This window comes from Sciurus carolinensis, chromosome 7 (assembly GCF_902686445.1).
Source record: "Sciurus carolinensis chromosome 7, mSciCar1.2, whole genome shotgun sequence".
NCBI classification, from domain to species: Eukaryota; Metazoa; Chordata; class Mammalia; order Rodentia; family Sciuridae; genus Sciurus; species Sciurus carolinensis.
The window spans coordinates 73,077,509-73,101,792 of record NC_062219.1 but is presented as its reverse complement, the minus strand read 5'-3'; the positions used below and the strand labels follow the sequence as shown (position 1 = coordinate 73,101,792).

Sequence of the window (24,284 nt, the reverse complement as noted above, 5' to 3'; positions counted from 1 at the left end):
TAGTTGCACTTTCTCCAGGGATCAAATTATTTTATCACCTTTCATTTCTTTCTTCCCCAGTATTTCTTTATTCTTAAAATACAGATTTTCCCCCCACATTTAGGTCATACATTGTCCCTCTGTGTTGGGAATTTTATTTTATTATTTTTATCTTAATTCAAAGATTATAAGACATATCAAAGCCTGTTTTCACAAGACAGTCTGAATCTGAAAGCCAAAATATGATGTAGTATACTTTACTCTAGCAAGGTACTTCAACTAGGAATAGCGTTACTTTTCTATGATAAAGGAAAATTTTTTTCTATACTCCTTTCACCAAAGCACCCAACTAATTTTCATGAATTTCCGTATTCAAAGTTTTAAAGTCAGTTGAGTTTTTGTTTGTTTTTGAAACTGGGGATTGAACCCAGGCTGCTTAACCACTGAGCCACATGGGAATTTTTCTACATGTTTTTGTTCCTAATAAAAATTATTGTAGGCTCCTTAGCAGTAACACATAGATAGGGCAAACAGTTGTATGAATATTATAGGTAGAAATGAAAGTAATAGTATGCATTACTGAACTGATTAGATTCAAGAATGCCATATTTCAGTTTTCAGATACCATGCTACCTGCACCCTAGCTCCAGGTAAAGGAATGAGAAGTCTAGGAAGAAGCATGGCATTTGCATACACAGTGTCTGCATGCAGTTTCATGTAGTTTAGAGGTTAATTGCTACCATTACTCTATTAGCTTATTAGATTCAAGAAGAATAACCAGTTAACAAATATTTATTGACACAGAGAAAGGACTGTATCATTTATACTTGATGTTAGGTGCTGGGGAACAAAGTGGGAAAACAAAAGACCGGAGGGGATGATATATATTCAACAAGTGATCACAATTTACTAAACAAATGAATTCAAGGGTGCAACATACCATGAGCAAAAAATATAGGAGGGTCAACACTAGAAATCTAATACATGCATGCACTCGCACACATATTCACAAGGACCAGAGCTTGAAATTTATTTTCCTCTATCTCAAGTGACAGCTTTGTTAATTTGTAACAAGTAATATAAATAGCAGCTTGTATATAAAATTTATATGTACCTTTTTTTCCTGCTACTATTTATTGCTGCTTGATGAGAACAGGTTCTACTGATGTCTGAAGGCAGAGTCACTGCAGTAAAATTTATTCAAGATACGTGATTGTTGTAAGTTCTAAATTGGTGAGCTGTAGATTCATTTATGAAATTTGGATGTTCATTTACTAGTTGTGTAATCTCAGACTTTCATCTGTAAAGATGTACAATCACTTTAACAGCCTCATAGAATGAAATGTGCTAATACACAAAAAGCACTTGGAACAGTGCCTGGTACAGAGTAAGTGCTGTACAAATGTCACCTATTGTTTCTCTCTAACAGGGTCCTGGATTTTTAGCCAACTAACTGAGCACAATAAAATTGAATCTCATAGATAGAGAAGAGTTTTTTTTGTCAGAATTATACAAGAGAAGGTCTATTAAGCACAGTTGAGGGAATCCAGGAATTTAATACCATATTTGTTGTCTTTAGGACTGAGTATCAGTTAGGGTGTTAAATGACAAAGACTGTTTCAAGTTAGATATGACATTTTATTCTGGCACTGTTGGATAAAGTAGTAAAAACGTAGTTGATAGTCTTCCTGTTACTTCCTTTAGACTTTTCAAATGATACATTGGGCTTTTTGCATGAATATATTGTGTCTTAGCTCAGTTGTGACAAATTAATAGCATTGAGAGGAAGAACTGATAGAAGCTTTTAATATGTGAAAAACCTCAGACATAAACCTCCACAGTGTTATTAATAGGCATATCGTCAACAACAGATTTTCAGATATAATGCTTCACTCTGGACAAAAATAAGAGTATGACATCTTGAACTTCTTCACTGGGTAATTTAAAACTCAGTTATAATGTGAACACCAGCTGCACATATCATGTTACTTTGAGTTCAGAATCAATTGTAAATGAAACTAGTCATGTTCCCTTTCAAAGCTGTTACTATTTAAAGCAACTGTCCAGATTCACAAGGTAGCATGAATATTTTTTACCATAAATACTTTCACTATTTTTTCTAAATTCATTTTTGGGGGGAGTACCGGGGATTGAATCCAGGGGTGCTTAACCACTGAGTCACATCCCCAGCCCTTTTAAAATATTTTATTAAGAGACAAGGTCTCTTGCTGAGTTGCTTACGGTCTCCCTAAGTTGCTGAGGCTGGTTTTGAACTTGCTATTCTCCTGCTTCAGCCTCCCCAGCCAATGGACTATACTATAAGAGCTAATGAACATCAAGAGCTTTCTATGTAATTCAGGTGCTGTTCTAGATGTACATTTTTGTTCTAACCAGAAAACTATATAAAGCAGTCGCAGCTTTTAGAGAATATAGCCTCAAGGAATAGAAAGAGGGGGCAGCACCGAAAACTGAAGTGCATCGTCTTGAGGCCTATGTTCTTTATACAGCTTTTATACTGACGCCATCTTTTACACACTAAAAACCTTGTATCATTTATTTAGAAAAGAGAGTGGCGTTTTCCAGATGATTATCTCCAACTGGCCCACCTCTGATGGCTATTAACCAAAAGAACGAACTCATTCTGCGGCTGTGGGATATAAGACGTTAAAATAAGAATGCTTTTGGAGCGTAAGTCACCAGGGAAGCCAAGGAGTCTACAGAGACCCGGGCCCCGCCTTCCTCCCAGCCACCCCCTTACCCCCGGCGGAGCACCTACCCGGGTGCGGAGAGGCGGGGCCGGGCCTACCCGGAGCTGTGCTGCGTCCTGCGCGCGCCACTGGGAATCTAGCGGCCGCTGGGCGTGTGAGCAAGTCCGGGGACACCGTGTGCGACTGAGAGAGCGAGCTGAGCGCTGAAGGGTTGCGGGCTCTGAGCACGATGAGACCCGGCGGGGAGCGGCCGTTGGAGCGGGGTGCATGCGATGGCATTTCAGAGCTGGAGCTGCTGAAGCTGCGCGCAGCGGAGCGCATCGACGAGGCGGCTGAGCGGCTGGGGGCCCTGAGCCGCGCCATCTGGAGCGAGCCCGAGCTGGCCTACGAAGAACACCATGCCCACAGTGTGCTGACGCGCTTCTTCGAGCAGGAGCCGCCGGCCGCCTCCTGGGTGGTGCAGCGGCACTACCAGCTGCCGACCGCCTTCCGAGCGGAATGGGAGCCGCGGAGCGCTGCGGGGTGCGCGCTGCACTTAGGCTTCCTCTGCGAGTACGATGCACTGCCGGGCATCGGCCACGCCTGCGGTCACAACCTCATCGCCGAGGTTGGGGCGGCGGCCGCGCTGGGAGTGAGGGGGGCCCTGGAGAGCCTCCCTGGGCCTCCTCCGCCGGTGAAGGTGAGGTGGGGCCGATTCACCCAGTGCACCTCAGTCGCGGGGCTGGTGTAGGGCGTGCGCTGGACGTGTGGCTCTCCCTTTGGCAAAAGGCAGAAAAGAGTCCCCGAATAAAAGTTAGGACTAAACATGTTGCGAACTAGTGACCTTATGCAGACTTTATTTCCACTTATGTAGTTGTAAATAACTCAGTAGATTCTTCTCTAGGAAAAAAAACTGAAAACCAAGTCTGGTTTTTGTTACGGGCTATTTTTGGTGACTGAGAGGCAATTGCAATCTGCTGACGAGGTTGTGTAATCTCTGGAGGAAGTAATTTTTGTAGGAAAACCTACAACCCCTCTTTAATAGACTCCAAAATCTACATGTTTTGGCTGTGGGAAGGAACTGTAGTGATTTGAGTACTTGTTATTTGGATAGGAAATTTTCAATCTTAAGAATCACCAAACCTCTAGAAGTATACTAATAATGGGAAAGCAAATGAACATTTAGTCATCCTTAAATCTTAATTTTTATTTCACAGTTTTAAGAAACGTCCCAATTCCTTAAACGGGGAATGTCGTTTATGTTTCTTAGGCAAGTTTAATCTTGTGTTACTGTTTTTCCATATATTATATTGATCATTCTGTGAGCTAAGATTCAGTCATCATCACGCAGGTTAAAGGGAAGACAAATGTTTTAATATTATTTAGCCCATTTTCCCCCAATGTCAGTAACCTTTCTCTTTGTCCTAACAGTTTCATCTTTTTACCTACCTTCTCTTTTCTGCCGCTGGGGGTTGTTTTTCGCTTTTTAACTTTTTTGTTTTGTTGGGGCCAGGGAGATGTCCTTTGTCATTGCGTGAAACATTGGAGAGGTTTAATTTTAACAAGGTATATGAAAGATTCTGAGCTATCAGCAATACACCCATCCTTTTATTTTTATTTTATTTTATTTTTTTTTAAGTGAGGAGTTAAGAACAAAGAGCAGCTAGTTTAAGAGTTTGGATACTTTATAGCTTCTAAAGAAAGCTGGACTTTGAGAAACGTACCAACTTCTCATTCCAAATGGTTGTTCTCAGTTTTAGCAAGGTTATCTGTCTATCTGAAAATGGAATTTGAGTTCTCTTTACAAGCCAAGTCTTTTTTTCCAGCTCATTACATTGTATTCCTCGACATGACCTTGCAAGTATGAGTTGTTTATAAACAATTTTCTTTGCTTTTTAAAATTGAAGAAGTTTTACGCATCAAAGTAAAATGTTTATTCTGTAAAGTTTTCTTTTGTTTAATTAGGTGTTTGGTGACCAGTAAATCTGCCTGGTTGAACTGGTGGAATCGAATTAGTAAGTTTGTGTAATAGTTGGCCATTTCTTACCATGGTATTAAGATTTGTTTAATGCTCTTCATAAAGGATTAATGAGTTAAGACTTTTTAAGTAAGTAGCTTAGTAAGGAATCAGTTCAGGCCAGCAGGTTAGGGAATCGAAGGTAATTTGGCTCTGACTGAAGATTTGCTCTGTGACCCAGGGCAAGACACTTCACTCTGTTCCTCAAAACCACCCTCCCCAAAATGTTGATGCATACCACTTACCTATCTCACAGGGTTGTTGTAAGGTTGACTAACAAGTCACTGAAAAATTCCTTACCAGTAAAATGCTGGTGAATAGTTCTATACATACACTAAAAGTCTAAGCCATGAAGAAGCCATAAGTCCTGGCAAATTTTGAGGAACTAAGTATGTAATATTCGACTTTTTTCACATTTGTCATTAGTTATACAAATTTGAGTCATTATGGGGAAAGTTTCCTATATTGTGCCTGGTACACACATTGCACCAAATTAGTGTAATAAAGTAAACTAAACTTTGTGATTGATTTATTACCATGTATTTTATGCCCACTGCATAAATCCTCTGTCTCCATAGTTTAAGAACTTTAATGTAGATTGTGAGTACATATTTGAGGGAACCTGTTTGATATTTTCCTACTAGGACTTTTTGTTGTTGTTTTGCTCTGAAATAGGTATTTCCCTCTAGATAAGTGTCCTGGGAACCCCTGCAGAAGAAGATGGTGGTGGCAAAATTGATCTAATTGAAGCAGGTGCTTTTAAAAACCTCGATGTTGTTTTTATGGCCCATCCATCTCAAGAGAATGCTGCTTATCTACCGGATGTGGCTGAACATGAGTAAGTAATCAAGTTGAAGATAAACTTAGAGGATGACAGACTATAGAATATTTTTATGTCTAAGAGACCAACCCTCCACATTTTTTTTTCATTTAAAAAGTAAATTGATATGTGCATGTACAAATATGGTATAATGAATCCCACTACTATGTATAATTATAATGTTCCAATTAAAAAAAAAAGTAAATTGAGCCAGTTGTAGTGGTATATGCCTGTAGTTTCAGTTACTTGGAAGGCTGAGGTGTGAGGAGTGTTTGATCCTATGTGAATTGGAGACCAGCCTGGGCAATGCAGTGAGAGCCCATCTAAAAACAGAACAACAAAACAAAAAGTATATTTTAAGGTAATGTGATGTCTTAAATTGAATGACGTTTGATAAGACTCTTCTTTAAAACAAAACAACAAGTGTATTAAAAAATAATATGATGTCTTGATTAACATTGACTGACATTTGGCAAGACTCTTGTAATTGAGATTTATTATGGTGTTTATACTTGGACTGCTAAAATAGTGCCTAAAAAATAGGAGTAGCAAACCAGAACATGTTGACACTTGTGTTCTGTTTTGAATTCTGAGAGTAACCTGGGTTTTGGAAAGCTTGTGTTCTTTGATAAGGAGTTGCCTTTGCAACTGAAAAGATTTGTAAGAGATGGTTTTATTAGACTTGGGAAGAAAACACTTCTTCCTATGTCCTGAGAGAGAATGTGGAGGCTGGATAGCTGAGGATTTTAGTGGAATTTCTTTGTCTGCGCTTTTCAGATTTGTCTGTTGCTAAAACCTTTTATTTGTCTTCCTGTATGTTGAGGATCTCACTTTTTTGGCATCTAGAAACATGCATCATTGACATGATTTGAATTTTTTACAACAGAAATTTCAACCATTTTCTGCTAAATGCAATACACTGTTTAGTGCTGTTCTGTCAGCTAGGGTTATCCATGAAGGACCGAGTGACCTTTGTTATATTTAACAAAATCCAGGTGCATCAATTTCTGATGCTTTTTACTGTTGTGTATTATCTGCTATATGTGTTTTATTCCTGCTCAGAGTATTCAGGTTTGCCATGGACATCAGAAGTCTAAATTCTGGTCTTACTGACTTTATGTTCCATGGTTGAATTTTAAAGCTGTTTAACAATGAAGGAATTTTATTCTTTTTTTTTTTTTTTATTGTGAACAAATGGGATACATGTTGTTTCTCTGTTTGTACATGGCTTTAAGGCATACCATTTGTGTAATCATAAATTTACATAGGGTAATGTTGGTTGATTCATTCTGTTATTTTTTCCCCTTCCCCCTCACCCCTCCCACCCCTCTTTTCCCTCTATACAGTCCTTCCTTCCTCCATTCTTGCCCCCCTCCCTAACCCTAACTCTAACCCTAACACTAACCCCTCCCACCCCCATTATGTGTCATCATCCATTTATTAGCAATATCATTTGTCCATTGGTTTTTTGAGATTGGCTTATCTCACTTAGCATGATATTCTCCAGTTTCATCCATTTGCCTGCAAATGCCATAATTTTATCATTCTTTATGGCTGAGTAATATTCCATTGTATATACATACCACATTTTCTTTATCCATTCATCAATTGAAGGACATCTAGGTTGGTTCCACAATCTGGCTATTGTGAATTGAGCAGCTATGAACATTGATGTGGCTGTATCTCTGTAATATGCTGATTTTAAGTCCTTTGGGTATAGGCCAAGGAGTGGGATAGCTGGGTCAAATGGTGGTTCCATTCCAAGTTTTCTAAGGAGTCTCCACACTGCTTTCCAGAGTGGCTGCACTAATTTGCAGCCCCACCAGCAATGTAAGAGTGTACCTTTCTCCCCACATCCTCTCCAACACCTGTTGTTGCTTGTATTCTTGAAAATCGCCATTCTAATTGGGGTGAGATGGAATCTTAGGGTGGTTTTGATTTGCATTTCTCTTATTACTAGAGATGTTGAACATTTTTCCATATGTTTGTTGATTGCTTGTAGATCTTCTTCTGTGAAGTGTCTATTCATTTCCTTAGCCCATTTGTCAATTGGATTATTTGCATTCTTGGTGTAGAGAATAAAATTCCTCCTTCTTTCCATGACAAAGGAATTTTATTCTTTAGTCAAAAACAAAAAAAAAAAAAGGAAATTTCAACCATTGTAGTTGTCTGGTTAGTGGTCCAGTCAAAAGGAGCCACTGCTTGGCTGCTTCAGGAACACCATGTGTGCTCCTGTGGTAGTGAAGACCCTGGGATTGCTGGCACAACCTTCCTAGCAGTTCTGCTAGATTGTACTGGGGAATGTCACCTCCCAGAGCCCTATCAGGTCTTGTTTTGAGAGAGTGATCATTTTAACTGCTGTGGTATCTTTGTTGTTGTCATAGGGAATTGGTACTATGACAGTAGGAAGTATTCTTTCAACCTTGGTTTCAGGGATGGTGTAATGGTAACTAGTACCCCTCTAGTTACCTGAAAAAGACATTGAGGATTAGAGATCTCCTCCAGTGCCTCTGGCTGGAAGGGGCCTGCACCTGCAGCCCCTTATGATTAGGCTTAAGGTTAGGCCTCTTGGTCTTGATCCTGAAGCCAGCCTACTTGGCCCCAAGCCATTTTAGTGTCTGACTTCTTTGCTTTTTCACGGGTTATCTTTTAAGATTTCCACAAAAGAGAAAGAAGATAAAGAATTTAAAGAAAGTTACTAATTCAACTATCTTTAAAATTTCTGACAGTGAATACTAAAAAGCAAGGCATTCCTATTGGTTACCTTTCCCATATCCAGTCCCTTCTTTGTTATTTGTTACCCCAGGGACAAGGATTGAACCCAGTTTTTACCCATGCTAGGCAAGCACTCTACCACACAGCTACAGCACTAGCCCTTCAGGTCCCTCTTTAGAGGTGTATATCCTTTGAGGTTTATTTATAGGACATACGTAGGTATATGTATAAATTAAATATTGAAGGAAACTTTTTCTCTCTGAAGTATTGAGTTTAACACACACATACACATTTATTTCATTTTATTTTATTTTATTGAGGCATTCAGAGTTGAACTCAGGGGCTCTCTTCCACAGAGTAACATCCCCAGTTCTTTTTTATTTTTTGAGACAGGAACTTGCTATGTTGCTGAGGCTGGCCTTGAACTTGAAGTTCTCTTACCTCAACATCCTGAGTCACTGGGATTATAGGCATGTGTCACCATGCTCAGCTAAATGTATATCAATATATTATTCTCGCTATCTGCAGTGGCACATGCCTGTAATCCCAACAACTCAGGAGGCTGAGGCAGGAAGATTTTGAGCAACTTAGCAAGGCCCTGAGCAACTTATCAAGACCTTGTCTCAAATTTAAAAAAAATAAATAAAAAGGGCTGAGGATCTCAGTGGTTAAGCACCCCTGGATTCAATCCCTGTTGCAAAAACAAAACAAAACAAAAAAAACACAACATATTGTTTTGGTCCTTATTTTTTTATTTAAAATTTTTTTTGGGGGGCTGGGGAGATAGCTCAGTCGGTAGAGTGCTTGCCTTGCAAGCACAAGGCCCTGGGTTCGATCCCCAGCACCCAAAAAAAAAAAAAATTTTTTTTTTTTTTGAGATGGGTCTTTCTATGTTGCCCAGGCTGGCCTTGAATTCTTGATCCTCCTGCTTTAAACTCCCAATAGCTGGGACTAGAGACTAGTGCCACCATACCTAGTGTACAGGCCCTGGTTTGTTAAAAAAAATAAAGTTTTAACTTTAAAGTTTAAAATTTAAAATAATTCCATATTATTTTGTTTAAAGTATGTTTTTAAAGGCCAAAATATTAATGCTGATATAAAGTAACCTTTAACATTTCTTTTCCTGTAGTTTGATGTTCTTTAATTGCATATAGATTTGAACTTGCAAGAAATGGTACTAGAGCCATTTTCATAAAGGACTGCCTTTTCCATTTTGTAATACTACCAGTTTTCATGAAATTCTAGTTTCAAGGTGATAGTGAAAAGATATACATCAAGGAAATAAGTATACTACAATCTTATAAATGTGTTTGAATGTTTTTACTTGTTTTTGTTCTGCTAACAGAATGTTTGGAATGATTCAAGAATTGGTAGCATTCTAAGAACTCCTGAATATCCAGAGTGGTTTTTCAGTCTAAATGTGAATAATACTAATCAATTAGGCTTAGAAATTGTTAACTAAGCAAGTCGATCACTTAGTTACACTATTATTTAGTTATAAAGCTATATGTATTTAATTCATTAAGATATTGCAGATTTCCTCTATTGACTTATAATGTCCCTGAAGATTGCTAGTATATCCCCTCTTATCCTTCAGTAGCCTGCAATCTTGGAGGAAGTTGATAATGCGGTGCTCCACAAGGAAGCTGCCTCTCTAGGGTTGGTGACCCTCAGGTGGGGTATATTCCCTGATAGTGGGCAGAGGTGCCTCCACTTGTTGACCAATGGTCATCCAAAGGGGAACTAGGCTGCAGGCTGAGGCATGGCCTGTTTGTTCCTGTGTCTCTGGTTTTACTGACCTTGTGGGAAAACCTCTCCCGGCAGGGAAGACTCACCCGGTGGGGAGGTCTCGCTGGTCAGTTCCCCTCCTAGAGGTTCCCCTCAATCTACAACTACCGCCTGGGCTGGGCTGTCTTCCTCTGCAACGTTCCCAGGGGCCTGGACCTACCTCCTGGGCCTGGGAGCCTCACCCTTCGCAGATGAGTCTCCTTAGGCTGCCTCTCCCAGAGAATCTGCCCACAGTCCTGGAAACTTCGCTCCGCCCCTAGGCGTGCCTCTGTGCGGCTCTTCCAGCAAGAAGCCACCTATGTCCTGGGACCCTGCTCTGCACCTAATCGCCTGGCTATGCGGCCCCTCCTCTGAGCAGCCACCTGGAGCCCCGTACAGTCGCTCCGAGAGACCCAGGGACCCACCACACACCTCCTCCTCCGGACAGCCGCCCGGTGTTCTGACGCAGTCACTAGGAGTCCAAGCAACTCACTTTGCGTCTCCTCCTCCCACCAACCGCCCGTAGCCTTAGGCAGTCACTCCGAGTCAAGTGACCCGCCCTGTTCCTCCTCCTCCTCCTCGGGGTAGCCCCCCGGGTGTTCAGGAGCCGTCGCTCAGAGACCAAGGGACCCACCATGCTCCTCCTCCAGGCAGGCCACCGGTGTTCAGGAGCGGTCGCTTTGAGTCCAAACAACTCACCACTCGCCTCCTCCTCTGGCAACCGCCTGTGGCTCTGATGCAGTCACTCCTAGACCAAGCGACCTGCCATGCTTCTCCTCTTCCTCCGGGCAACCCCCCGGTGTTCAGAAGCGGTCGTTCTGAGTCTAAACAGCTCGCCACGCAGCTCCTCCTCAGGCAGCTGCCCGGAGCCCCAGTGGTTGCTCCGAGTCCAAGCGCTCTGCTGAGCCGCCTCCTCTACGATGATCCCAGTTGTCCGTGTTTACAGCTCCAGCGGGGGGAGGGGCGTCTCACCGAGCAACTCTACTTCACAAAGTTCCCTGCGTTCCGGGGCTACCGCCCCATCTGGGACACCTCCCCAATGGGAGAGACTCACCCGGCGGCTTTGAGTTGGTCTCAAGTCTCTCACTATCTCCTCTTTTGAATCCTGCGTCCTGGAGCAACGTGGAATGCAGCCGCCCTCTAGTCCGCCATCTTGAAACTCCACTGTACTTTTCTATGTATTTAATTCATAATGTGAGAATATGAAAACTGTGGAGTGAAGTAATGATAATTTATAGAATTTTAAAATATTAATGAGGGCTGGGGATATAGCTCAGTAGTGGGGTGCTTGCCTAGCATGTATGAGGCCCTGGGTTTCATCCCCAGTGCTGGAAACAAGTTACATAAAATAATTTTAGCAATCTAAGGTATTTTGAAACACTAAAATATTGCTAGGGTATATTATGATAACATTGTGAGTATAAAGTGAGTTTCAAAGATTATTTTAGCCCACTTCACTGTTGCTTTTTACAGAAGACTTGTCTGAGTTTTTGCAAACTTTTGAGAGAACGCTATCATAATATGGTGTAAAAGGAAGCAGGAGCTCCTATTTTATAATTGCATCTTGTAATACAGTATTGCATGTGTATTCAAATTGAATTGTATACAAAGTTAAATCTATATGAGGTTGGTTGAGCAACATTTTCTTTATTTGGAATGCTTTCTTTGTGTTAGGTACTATGTCACATAATAATAAACTATAATTAATGCAAGTAAATTGTAGTGCTTTTTCTGCAAATAATTTGCAAATAAAAATTCCAACAATGTGAATTAATTTTGAATAAGAGTTTGGTAGTTCTAACTAGTGCATTTTTTTACTTTAGTGATACTGTAGGAAGTAATTTTCAATGATTTTGTTATTTCCTAGTGTGACTGTGAAATACTATGGAAAAGCATCTCATGCTGCTGCTTACCCCTGGGAAGGAGTCAATGCTTTAGATGCTGCTGTTCTTGCCTACAACAATCTGTCTGTGTTAAGACAGCAAACGAAACCATCCTGGAGAGTTCATGGTATAAGTGTCTTATATTTTATATACTAGGTGCTTAATATACTTTAGTGCAATATAATTAATATTTGATTTTTTTAAAAAAAATTGGTAACATAGTTATGTGCTTCATATGAATATTCTAAAATTTTGAACATTTTTAGGAATTCATGTGACAGGGTACTAGGATATTTCTGTGTGGATAGGAAGATAGTTACAACTATTGTACATAAATGGAATGATCATCTTTGAGTAATAGAGATGAAGGTTTTATATGGGGACTTTGTTTTTTCTGTCAGTGTTTGAAAGTTAGAACTTGATTTTCCAGTTATCCCATTGTCTCTTAATGTTAACAGCATTTTGTCCATTCCTCAAACTTTAAAAAGGTGTAATGATGGGGCTGGAGTTGTGGCTCAGTGGTAGAGCACTTGCCTAGCACAAGTGACACACTGGGTTCAATCCTCAGCACCACATAAAAATAAATAATGTAAAGGTATTGTGTCCACCTACAACTAACTAACTATATATATATATACAGTTTAAATATATATATATATATATATATATTCTTTTTTTTTTTAAAGGTATAATGATTATTGTATTTGAACAAAGGCTGTTAAATCCTGAGGAACATCTTTTAAAATTATATGTGTCACCATAACAGTAATACAGTAATAAAGTATACTATCTTAAAGGTACACATTTACATTTTAGTTTATTTTCTTATGACTTAGGAAATTGTTATAGCTTAATACCTATTTTTTACTTGATTGTTTAAAAAAATTTTTTTTAGTTTTCAATGGACCTTTATTTTATTTTATAGGTGGTGCTGAAAATTGAACCCAGTGCCTTACACATGCTAGGCAAGTGCTCTACCACCGAGCTACAACCCAGCCCCAATTTTTTATCAGATTTTGCAATAGGAAGAAGTCAGTTTGTAATTGTGCTTTTATCAGTTTCCTGCCTTATTTTCTTTAAGAGGAAAAAAATAGGAATTTTTTTAGAATAGAAATGTATTTTTAAGTAGATCATATAGAATTAGAATTAGATTTTGCATATCCTTTTTTGTTATTACTTTGGATAAATCTTCATTCTGTGTAGTTCCAAATAAATGTGTCTTTTTGTTTTGACAGTTTAAATACTTAGGATCTGCTTTGGGTTTTTTTTTTTTTTTGGTATGAAAATTATTTTTCCAGAGCTAAATTCCACTTAAAGGATTGGTGGAATTCTTGAAGTATGAGGGTAATTATAGAACCTCACTCTGTTGGGTGCTTTTCTTTTTTTATGTTGAAAGTTTATCAAACAGTACAACTGTAGTAAAATCATGAAAATTTTCCCCAGAGAACTTAAGATATTATTACATTTTTTATAGTTATATAATTTTTTGATGTTTTAAAAAATAATCTAGATTATAATTTCTTTCTTTTTGTGGTACATAATCTAGATTATAATTTCTTTCTTTTTGTGGAGCTGGGGATAGAACTCAGGGCTCTACCTCTGAGGTACACTCTCAGCCCTAAATCAATTTCTAAATGTTATATAGATTCCTTAGAATAAAATATATATAAGCAATTTTTTCCCCTATTAGCTAGGAAATATCACACTCTCTATAGAATCTTATGTTGTACAACTGTTAAAATCTTTGATCAATGTGTCAGTGAAGTAAATATGTTTACATTATTTTTCTTTATGCACACATTGTCTAAAAAACTTTATGGATATATTTAAGCTTAAAGTAATGATCACAGGTTTAATTTTAATAATTTGGTTCTTTTTATAGGTATAATAAAAAATGGTGGTGTAAAACCCAACATCATTCCCTCTTATTCTGAATTAATTTATTACTTCCGTGCACCTTCAATGAAAGAACTTCAAGTTTTGACCAAAAAGGCAGAAGATTGCTTCAGAGCTGCAGCTGTGGCTACAGGGTGCACAGTAAGAACTTTTCAGAGTTAATTATAATCAGAGGTATATAGTGGGCTTGGGCTGTTTATGTTAAGTTCAATTGAAACCTAACTCACTTCATTTTATGATAGTGGTTGTGGTGGTGTTTTGGTGCTGGGGATTGAACCCAGGGCCTGTACTCACTGTGATAGCTGGAATTTGTAAAGTGAGTTGGTTGGATAGATAATATGAAAGCCTTTAATTCTTATGTATTTTACTCAGTGTCTGAATAAGGAAGACTACACATCATCATATATAGTAATTAGAGTAATTTGGATACTGCTGCTCTAAAATCCCTTCATTGTTGGCAGTTACACTTTTAGAAATGCTTCATATAATTCCTGTAAAGGGAACTTTATGTCAAAATCTACAAAAGCTCTTTTTGTTAAAGTAGTGATGTAAAGGTACAGTAGTCATGTAAATACTCCTGGGTGGCTGGAATGAAAGTTAAACCCAGAAGTTAGTCAGGAGGGTTTGCTGATTTGCATTGATGAGTCATGTTTGGTGTAAAATAGGCTGAGTTTTAGGATTATATAAAATAAGAATTTTGCACATAGTCTAGTTGGAGAGACAAGATCTTGACCTGTGCTGCCCAGCCTCATTTTCTCACTTTAAAAACAAGGATAATGATACAGTCGTAGTGTTCTTTTGAGAGGTAAGTGAACAGATTAGAGCATAGCCTTCACGTGTATTACTTAATATTTTTTCTGTCCTTGGTAGTCTAGTGATGTGTAATTGGTTCACATGGCAGCAGTGTCTCATGGTAGCAGTAGTCCTCAGACAGTGTATATTAAATATCCTAAAAGTTATGTCCATTGTAAGTGTCAGGAAGAATCTGAGGCAGGTAATCGTTGGCCTGGGGGAAGAGGAAGATTTCATGGAAGACTGCAGACCTGTATCAAGCTTTTAGGGATGATCATACTTTCAGGCTTGTGAAGGACAGAGAGAGAGAGCTCACAGATGGGGAATGTGGTCAACAAAGAGAATGTAAAAGCTCATGTTGTATTGTGATGAATTGATAAACAAATACATGGACAATTGTAAAAGCAAGTACAGAGCCTCCTAAGCCATTAGAGAAGGCAGGTATAGATTTAGTATATAATTGTAAAGCATCCATAGCTTAGGGCAGTACAAACTAAGCTTTTATTCCCTTACTTATTTATAAATATTTAAAATATTTGTTTATAAAATACATACATGAATGATTACCATTAGCTCATTTCTCATATTCCTTTAGTAAGGTTTATTGTTATAGGATTTAAATCTAATTAAGTGGTATTTTAATAATTTCTTGTATTTTGACTGACTTGAAAGATCTGACTGGATTGTCATTGTTTCTACCTCAGATGTTACCAAGAAGAAAAGAAATGTGATCTCTGCTGTTTCATGATTGGCATTTGCTAACATTTTTGGTATTATATTTAGTTTGAGGGAATATTGCCCATTTTGAGTTAGTCCTGAATCTGCAAATCCACTCAACTGGTCACATACAATCTACTTCTGTATCTTCATACACTTAAATTAGTGAATGAGGACCATTGTCAACCCCTTGTCATTGTGAGACTGTGGTATTTCTTACAGGGTACCTTATGACCAGGCAGGGGTGTCAGTGTCATTTTTGTATGTTGAATATTGGTAAAGCTCAGTTTCTTTCTTTTGAAGACTGAAATCTAGAGCAGTGTTCCTCAGATTGTGTTTTTTTTTGCCACCTGCATCAGAATTACTTGGGGATGCTCATCAAAATGGTAATTTCGGGGCTCTCCCCATACCCTCTTCAGGTGACTGAAGTTAACACCTGCTGTACTTGCTGGCTAGTTTAGAGCTTGGTGACATGTGGTTTGGTTCATATATAACATTAGGAAGACAGGGTCTTAGGAATTCTCATTATATAAGACACTTTTTTTTTTAAGGTAGAAAATTTGAGTGAGTTTATGTCTAGATGAGAAAGTGCCCTCTCTTAAAACCTTTTTCCAGCTGGGCATGGTGGCACATGCCTGTAATCCCAGTAGCTTGGTAGGCTGAAGCAGGAGGATCACAAATTTAAAACCAGCCTCAACAACTTAGCAAGGCCCTGTCTCAAAATAAAATATAAAAACTGGCTAGGGGGCTGGGGAGATAGCTGTCAGTAGAGTGCTTGCCTTGCAAGCACAAGGCCCTGGGTTCGATCCCCAGCATTGCAAAGAAAAAAAAAAAAAAACTGGCTGGGGATGTGGCTTGGTGGTTAAGTACCTCTGGGTTCAATCTCCAGTACAAACCCCACCCCCCAACCCCTCCAAAAACAATAAAACCTCTTCCTGTTAGAGAACCATCACTGGTTTGAAAACTAGAGAATTTGCATATTTTTGTTTCAAAATTTGTTTTGTAATTTTTTTATTAGGTAGAAATTAAAGGTGGAGCACATGATTATTACAACGTTCTACCCAATAAGAGCCTATGGAAAGCTTACATGGAGAACGGAGAAAAGCTGGGAATAGAGTTCATTTCAGAAGATGCAATGCTGAATGGCCCTTCAGGTAATTAAGTTCTTTATTGTATTTCGAGCTATTTGAAATGGACAAGAAATGCCATCTTAAATTAAATGATTTTGGAGGTGAGGAAGTACTGCTGATGTTTTTAGTGATATTTTCACAAACTTAACTTTAGTGATACTTTCACAAACTAGTAAAGAATCTACTAATAGATTCTTCAGTGAGTATTGAATGTTAAGTTAGCAGATTTGTTTTTGCAAGTAGCCAACCTACTTTTTGGTCTGTTTTCTGAATATTTCTAGTGTTTCCATTTCCTTAGTTCTAATTTTTGAGTAAGCTACTAAAATGGGAAATAGAATTTTAATTCATTCTCAGTCATCACAATGAGCAGGTTACTAAAGAATTTAGTTATCTGGGGCATTTTCACATTCTGAAGAATCACAGACAGCTGTTAGAATTTAAGAAATATATGCATATTTTAAATAGTATAATAAATATATTAAATAATATCTGGGATTATTTTAGATTTTTTTCATTTTAAATATTATTACTAACAACACTTGCAAGTTAGAGATGTATTCTCCTGAAATAGAAAAATAGATATTGTGAAGTAGAACCAAAAGAACTTGGTAATAAAAATGGGTGCTGATATCATCCATTGAGCTAAGAAGTTCAAGAGAAAGCAGTTTAGGGTCAGGTGGGTTGGTATAAATTATTAGCATTTTAAAAGTTTGAGGTGCTCATAGAATTTCTAAGTGGAGCTATTCAGAAGTCTGTTGAATCTGGAACCACAAAAGATGTTCAGGTAGGAGATTTAGGGAGGTCGTTGTTAGTAAGTTTGCCCAAGTATGTAGAGGGAGAAGATTTCTGAAGATGGAACACTGGGATCCATGGCTTTTAAGAGATAAGCAGAGGAAGGGATCTGGAGAAGGAGACACGTGGTCAGAGAAGGCCAGATAATCAGGAGAGTGAAGTCATGGTAGCCAAAGGAGTAGAGAACTTCTAGAAGGGAAGAAGGAATAAATTATGTCTGATGCTTATAAAGGTTGAGTAAGATAGGTATGGTCTAGTATTCATTATACCAGCAATTAGAAATTCATGGATGATCTGGAGAAAAATGATGGGAGGCTGGTGGGACCAAATTCTAGATCTTGCTTCTTTACCAACTACATTGACAGGTGAGATAGTAGAGATAGCAAAGGAAGATTCTTCCTTTTCAAGAAAGTTAGCTTTAAAGGAAAGCAGAGTAGATGCAAACATAGAAAAGATTTTTAAAATAAATAGTTGAGAGAAGTAGATGCAGGTAAGTGTTCAGGAAGGAGGGCAGGAGTTCAGAGATGTCCTCCCTAGGAAGTTGTTGGTAGTATATGGTAAGCCCTGAAGTGGCAGGTTGGAGGACTGAAAGAGAATTGCCACTGAGAGGGTTTGACCAGAGACATCAGTAGTGTGTGTGTTCTGAACAGCATTGATGGCTCAGCTCAGCATTAAAGACCATGAATTTGTTGTCAAGGCTTACCTTTACTGTCCTGTCCTTCTCCCTAGCGTGTTTATGCAGTCTAGCTGTGGGAGGGAAGATGCATCATCAGATCTATGCAGGGTTTGGATTCTATATAATAGTCAAACAGTAGGATAAAGTGACTGTAATTTGGATATGGCTTGCAGACTCCAGGGTCTAGCTCTACAAGTAAGATCTTAAAATATACAGCAGGCATTTGTCCATCTTATCTACCAGTGTGCCATCACCAGGTATCCTGAGTGTCTGGAGCTGTTCCTGGTACTATTATGTGTTCAGTGAATATTTTCCAAAGTGGTACATTTTTACAGAGCTCAAAGCCTGGCCTTGGTCTGCCTTCCACATAATAGAAGCTATGAGACTGTGGGTCCATGATTTAATGACTCTGTGCCTTGGTTTCTTCCTGTGTAAAATAAGAACTGCTCAAAATGTTAATGAAGCATTAGAATTACTTTTGGAACATGGTAATTCCAGATAAACAGTAACTGCTGTTAAATATTTTGCTTTCATTCCCTTACCACTCATTTCTTGTATAGTCTAACTTTGCCAGAAACAGTGTTTGACACTTAATAAGCATTCAGTAAATATCCATTGAGTGAACAGAAGGCTTTGTTTTTACTATGATATATTCAGCAGATGTTAGTGTCAGTCATGTGAGAGACCAGAAGCATGGTGATTTAAAATATTGTTTCTTGCCTTAGAGAGATTCAGGATGTTTTTTGAGAGACATTAACCACATAAAGACAATAACTGGAAAACGAAAACTAGAAAATTCTATGGAGGATTGTAATACAATACTGTGAGAGCCTTTGCTAGAGGACCTTACCAGGGAGATGAAGTAAGGGTTCCCTGAAGGGATGATGTTTAAAGCAGGTGGAGAGGGGACAGCATATGCAGAGGTCCCAGGGTGTCCAGAATGACTGGGGCATAGCAGATAAGTGGGAGTGTGTTCTGAGACTAGGATTAGAAAGGTGAATGGAGTTAGAATATATTAAGATTGAAAAAATAAAAATAAAAAAGATGGAAAAAATATTGGCAGAGTAGATGCTGCTAGGTCAATTAGACTGTTACATCAGTTCCAACAAGAGGTGATAATATTGTAAACTGGGAACAGGTGCTGGTGCTGGTGATGAGAAAAATGTTAGGTTTCTGAGGCATTTGGAAAGTAGTTTCGACGAGTAGGGTTGAAGAATAGGAAGCTCATGAATTTGACTTTGGTTGTATTGGGTTTACTTTGAAGACATCCAAGAAAAGTTAACAGTTGGCAGTTGGATGTACAAGCATGGAGCATAGAAAAGACTAAGTTAGAGTTGATGGTTATTTGAACAATATGTATGAAGAAAATCTTGAACTTCTAAGAATATGCTATGATAAGAGAAAGGGCTGGAATTGAGTCTTGAATAAGTAATGTTTTGTTGTTGCGTAGAGGAAGCTATACCTCCAAAGGAAGGGGCCATCATAGTTCACAGAAGGCAGGAAAGGGAGCAGGCCACAGTGGAGGCTGCTGGGAGGACAAGTGAGAGTAGCCTTGGCGTTGGGAGAGGCAGGTCTTGGGGGACTTTTCTGAGGGCCATGAGAGGACTGATGGAGGTGGCAGCAGACTGGAGTGGAAGAGGAGTCACTGAGTGTGTGAGCCTGCAGGCAGCTCTCCAGGGAATTCACTTTACCAGGTCTTCTAACAGGGCAGAGAACCATAACCAAGTGCAGGATTTGGGTTAAAATTTCATCATTCAAAAATATTTAACCCAATATATTTTTCTTCATGTGTTCCAAGGATCTACTGATTTTGGAAATGTTACTTTTGTGGTTCCTGGAATTCATTCGTATTTTTACATTGGCTCAAATACCTTGAATCATACTGAAGAGTACACGGAAGCTGCAGGTAGGCTTTTAAGGGTGGATTTTTTCAAGGTAGGCTGTTAAGAGTAGGCTGTTAAGGGTGGCGTGTTCCCTCTTTTCCTAGCTGTAGCTGCCTTTCTAACTATTTAATTTAGCCTGTTATTTCAGGAAATAGATTCTGTGGGCAGTTGGAGAGGCAACTTAGGTATTGAGAGTTAACCTGAGGAATTAAGAAGTTGATTTTTAATTAGCACAGAAATATTTTAATTCATTTTCTCTGCCCTTTAGGATCCCAAGAAGCTCAGTTCTACACTTTGCGTACAGCCAAGGCTCTGGCAATGACTGCATTGGATGTTATTTTCAAACCAGAGTTGCTGGAAAGAATCAGAGAGGACTTTAAATCAAAACTTCAGGAAGAACAATTTTTAAATACAGTAGAATAAGAAGAAGACTTAGTAGTAGTTTATGAATCATTAAGATGATTTTTTCTTTAATCTTTTTTAATGGAAGAGAACATGCTTGATTTTAATCTTAAAGGAATCAAATTCTTCTTACGTGATAAGTAAGAATAGGATATGGAGAAAATATAATCACTCATATCTAAAATGAAAATTTTTGCAAATCTATATTTGATGGAATTGTGATATTTTGGGAGTTGGTAGTTGATATCATTTCTTAAGCTGGATGATACATGATTTATCAATAGTAATATTTTATAAGTTTATATATTGTATGTTTTAAAAGGTCCAAGAGGTTTCAGATCTTATGTGCAGAATTAACACCCATGAAATGATTTTGTGGTACAGAGCAGTAAACTTATTTAATGAAGTTTTAAAGTTCAAGTTCTAAATTTAGGAAAAGTTTGTTTCAAATATCTCACTGTATTGCTTAGAAAAATCTCTTCATTTATAATAAGAGTAGACTTTTAATCAGAGATGCTTTTGGGAAACAACCAGAAACTCAGGTACAAAGAATAACTTTAGTTCTACCATTTGAAGAAAAATGAGAATTTTCCATATTTTACACATAATTAACTCTGGGATGTGGCATTAATTTGTAATTCAATGTTACAGTAATAGGGTAAGTGTTAGTCAGGATTGGACTCTTCCAATAAGGCATTTGCATGGTAGCCCAGATGAGAGTTGTAGGAGAACTCAGAGAGGGGTCACTGACAGGCACCTGCTCTGCTCTCTGGAATCTTCAGAGTCCTGCACTGTCCTTCCAGCCGCAGCCTGCTCAGGCCCCAACTTAGAAACCAGCCTGCCTACCTGGCTGCACAGAATTTGAGCCTCCATAAGCCTTATGCTAGCCCAATATTCATTAAAAATTATTGCAAGTTTTTCATGATTCTAATTCACACAAAAATTAGTGTGAATTTCTTGAACATGCTAAAAAGAATGTGTGAAAAAATACCTGGTAAAACAAATATTTTAAGCTGTGAATGCAGTAAAGCTCCAGTGTACTTTATTTTAAAGAGAGTCCTCAGGTTTGAGCAAGCATTCCTGAAGTGGAAGGGGAAGGAGAGAAAGTGTGCATCTGGCTTTTGTGGTATAATAAGCAAGTCACTTGGGCCCTCTGCGCTACCAACTCACCTTTTGAAAAGTTAGATCTTCTCCTTACAGTCTTTTGAATCCCTAATTCCCTTTCTATCTGAAATTATTTAAAGTTGCAAGAAAGAGAGGTGGTTGTGTTTGGGAGAGTTAAGAGTTGAGAATTGCCTTTCTTCTGTATAAGGGTCTGTGGACTGTGGCCTGATTTCAGCTAATAGCTGCCTTTTCTTTTCTTTTCCTTCCTTCCTTTCTCAGCCTGCTAAGAATGGGCTTTGCATTTTTTAAAGGGTTGTTAAAAAAAAAAAAAGAAGAAGAAACAACAGAGACTGAAAACAGTGACCTCCATACCTAACGTGTCTGGCCCTTTACAAAAAAGGTTGCCAGCCCTTGCTCTGTATAACAGTGAAATAACACCTGTTTCTCTTTGACTTAGGTCATACCATCAGATCTGGGATTACACTTAAAGCCTCTGCATTGAAAACACTGAGAAAGGGATTTAGACTGCATTGTCCTAACACATTGAGCTTGACTATTTATGATGTTACAGTTCATTAGCAAATTTCTCCTTCTAAACAGTATAAGTTTACTGTTTGCTGTAGAGTACCTCCTTCACCCTAGGATACAGCTTCCCTGTTGCTCTAAGATGTTCCTTTTATGCAATCTTCTAACTCTTCATGTCAGCTTTCAGAGTTGATCCAACATAACTACCATTTGTTGTCTTGTAGCCAGATGTCCGGCATGGTTGAGGGAAAGGGTTTCTGTCAGAGGGATAAGCTGGCTATGAATTAATCGCTAAGAAACTTATTTAAAAGAAAAACCACAGGAGACAATGATCTTTTCTGAATCAGAGGGGGCGTGCCGGATTGAGCCATGCCAGATCTGGCTCTCAAAGATGAAGGAGCCCACCTTCCCTCTATTTATAGTCATACAGGTAAAAGGGGGACCAGGAGGAGCTTCTGTGAGGAACAGGATGGGGTGGAGTTAAGGAAGCTATTTGCTCTAATGGGTTATCCCAGCAGGACCAGCAAATGTGGCGGTGAGCCCCTCTGTACAGATACCACATACTCCAGGCAATCTGGAACAATCTCTCAATGATTGCCAGTTCCTGAAAGCCAGATTTCTGGGTCTGATAGCTCACCAAGCCTGGTTTTAATTACTGTCATAAATGGCTCCCCACGGTCTGGTTATTTACAATCTCAATTAGTCTTGGTTGGTATATATTTTATATAGAGAAGAGGGCACCAACAAAAGCTTCATGCTGTGAATTAGACATATCAGAGAACCAGTTTTATATAAACAATTAGTTTCCTAATTACCAGTTTTATAAATTTCTCAAACATAAAATTTCTTTTGTAATTCCTGCAGTCTAAGAAACAGCGTTTCATATTCTAAAACCTTGATAAAATTCTAGAACAATGATTATTAACTGATATTCCAACACACTGATACATCTTATCTTTTGTGATATGTCATAAATTGCTGGTAATTGTTATTCATGCAAAGTGTTTGTGCTTTGTATATGATTATTTACTTTTGTTACCAGGGATTGAACCCAGGGCACTTAACCTCTGAGCCACATCCCCAGCCCTTTTATTTATTTTTTTATTTCAAGAGAGGGATTCCCTAAGTTACTTAGGGCCTTCCTAATTTGCTGAGACTGGCCTCTAACTTGTGATTCTCCTGCCTCAGCCTCCTGACTCACTGGGATTACAAGTGTGTTCCTCCACGCCCAGATAATTTACTTTTTAAAAACAAATTAGAAAACATTTGGCCTTTGTTTTTTTGGGGCTTAGCCTATTTCACTTAGCATGATATTTTCCAACTTCATCCATTTACCAGCAAATGCCATAATTTTATTCTTCTTTATGGTCAAGTAATATTCTCTTGTGTATATATACCACAGTTTCTTTATGCATTCATCAATGGAAGGGCATCTAGGTTGGATCCACATTCTAGCTATTGTGAATTGAGCTGCTATGAACATTGATGTGGCTGCATCACTGTAGTATGCTGATTTTAAGTCCTTTGGGTATAAACTGAGGAGTGGGATAGCTGGGTCAAATGGAATGTTTTCTCTGATAAGTACATGACAATATATAATGAGGGGGGTTGCTGGGGGGAAGAGAAGAATGAAGGAACTTTGGAAGGTGTAGAGGAAAATGGGGTAGAAGTGGGTGGAGGACAGAAAGATAGTAGAATGAGACAAACCCTATGTATTACCCTATGTATATATATGATTACATGAATGGTGTGAATCTACGTTGTGTACAACCATAGAAATGAAAAGTTGTACCCCATTTGTGTACAATGAAAGTGCTGTCTGTAAAAATAAAAAAGATTTTAATAAAAATATCTGAGAGTATTCAAGAGCTTTTCTGTTTATTATAACTAAGTTATGAGTATGATAGCTACCCATCCCTGTATACCCACTCAGATAGCACTTCTGGGAAAACTCTTATTCTAAACAGAGGGATACCAAAAAAAAAAACATGTATTTTTCTTGTTCACATCACTCCCATGGCAGTTTTCACATGTCGCTTTGCATGTATGGTAATCTGTGTATTTCTCATCACCTTAAATAGACAATAAACTGCTGCAGATTAAAAAGCTCAAAAAAAAAAAAAAATCAGAGGCCGGCTCCGTCCTTGCAGCCCGGCCCGTCTACGACCCGCCGCTGTGGGCACGTCTTACAAGCCGAACTTGGCCGCGCACATGCCCGCCGCCGCCCTCAACGCCGCTGGAAGCATCCGTTCCTCTTCCACCAGCATGGCAGCATCCTCCCAGTACCGCCAACTGCTGAGCGACTATGGGCCACCATCACTGGGCTACACCCAGGGAACTGGAACAGAAAGGTGCCCCAGAGCAAGTATGCGGAAACTGCTGGCCATCATCGAAGAGCTGGGGAAAGAGATAAGGCCCACCGATGCAGGGAGTAAGAGTGCCAAGGAGAGACTGGTTTGGGAGTGCTTAGCTGAAACAGAGCTGAATGCCAGATCCTAG

The 24,284-nt window shown here is 38.8% G+C and overlaps 2 protein-coding genes across 3 annotated transcripts; both read left to right on the top strand.

The window, feature by feature from the left end:
- Positions 1-2,784: 2,784 nt before the first annotated feature.
- On the top strand, positions 2,785-21,646 carry Pm20d2 (peptidase M20 domain containing 2). 2 transcript variants are annotated; one of them, XM_047557501.1, is made up of 7 exons: positions 2,789-3,366; positions 5,373-5,521; positions 11,853-11,995; positions 13,751-13,905; positions 16,292-16,427; positions 19,670-19,777; positions 20,023-21,646. In XM_047557501.1, the coding sequence occupies exons 1-7, from the start codon at positions 2,917-2,919 to the stop codon at positions 20,175-20,177; spliced, it is 1,296 nt and encodes a 431-aa protein (XP_047413457.1). In that variant the 5' UTR covers positions 2,789-2,916; the 3' UTR covers positions 20,178-21,646. The 2 variants fall into 2 exon arrangements, with proteins under 2 accessions (XP_047413459.1, XP_047413457.1); XM_047557503.1 differs by lacking the exon at positions 19,670-19,777 and having other exon boundaries at positions 2,785-3,366.
- Positions 20,670-24,284, top strand: LOC124989243 (cyclin-dependent kinase 2-associated protein 1-like). Its single transcript, XM_047559182.1, has 2 exons — positions 20,670-20,698; positions 23,936-24,284. The coding sequence occupies exons 1-2, from the start codon at positions 20,670-20,672 to the stop codon at positions 24,282-24,284; spliced, it is 378 nt and encodes a 125-aa protein (XP_047415138.1).

Excerpts from the sequence above, each read along its gene's own strand:
- LOC124989243 (XM_047559182.1), top strand. The coding sequence starts at position 20,670 with ATGCTTTTGGGAAACAACCAGAAACTCAG. Across the intron at positions 20,699-23,935 it reads GGAAACAACCAGAAACTCAG|CCCGGCCCGTCTACGACCCG; the intron begins GTACAAAGAATA and ends CCGTCCTTGCAG.
- Pm20d2 (XM_047557501.1), top strand. The coding sequence starts at position 2,917 with ATGAGACCCGGCGGGGAGCGGCCGTTGGAGCGGGGTGCATGCGATGGC. Across the intron at positions 3,367-5,372 it reads GGCCTCCTCCGCCGGTGAAG|ATAAGTGTCCTGGGAACCCC; the intron begins GTGAGGTGGGGC and ends ATTTCCCTCTAG. Across the intron at positions 16,428-19,669 it reads AATGCTGAATGGCCCTTCAG|GATCTACTGATTTTGGAAAT; the intron begins GTAATTAAGTTC and ends ATGTGTTCCAAG.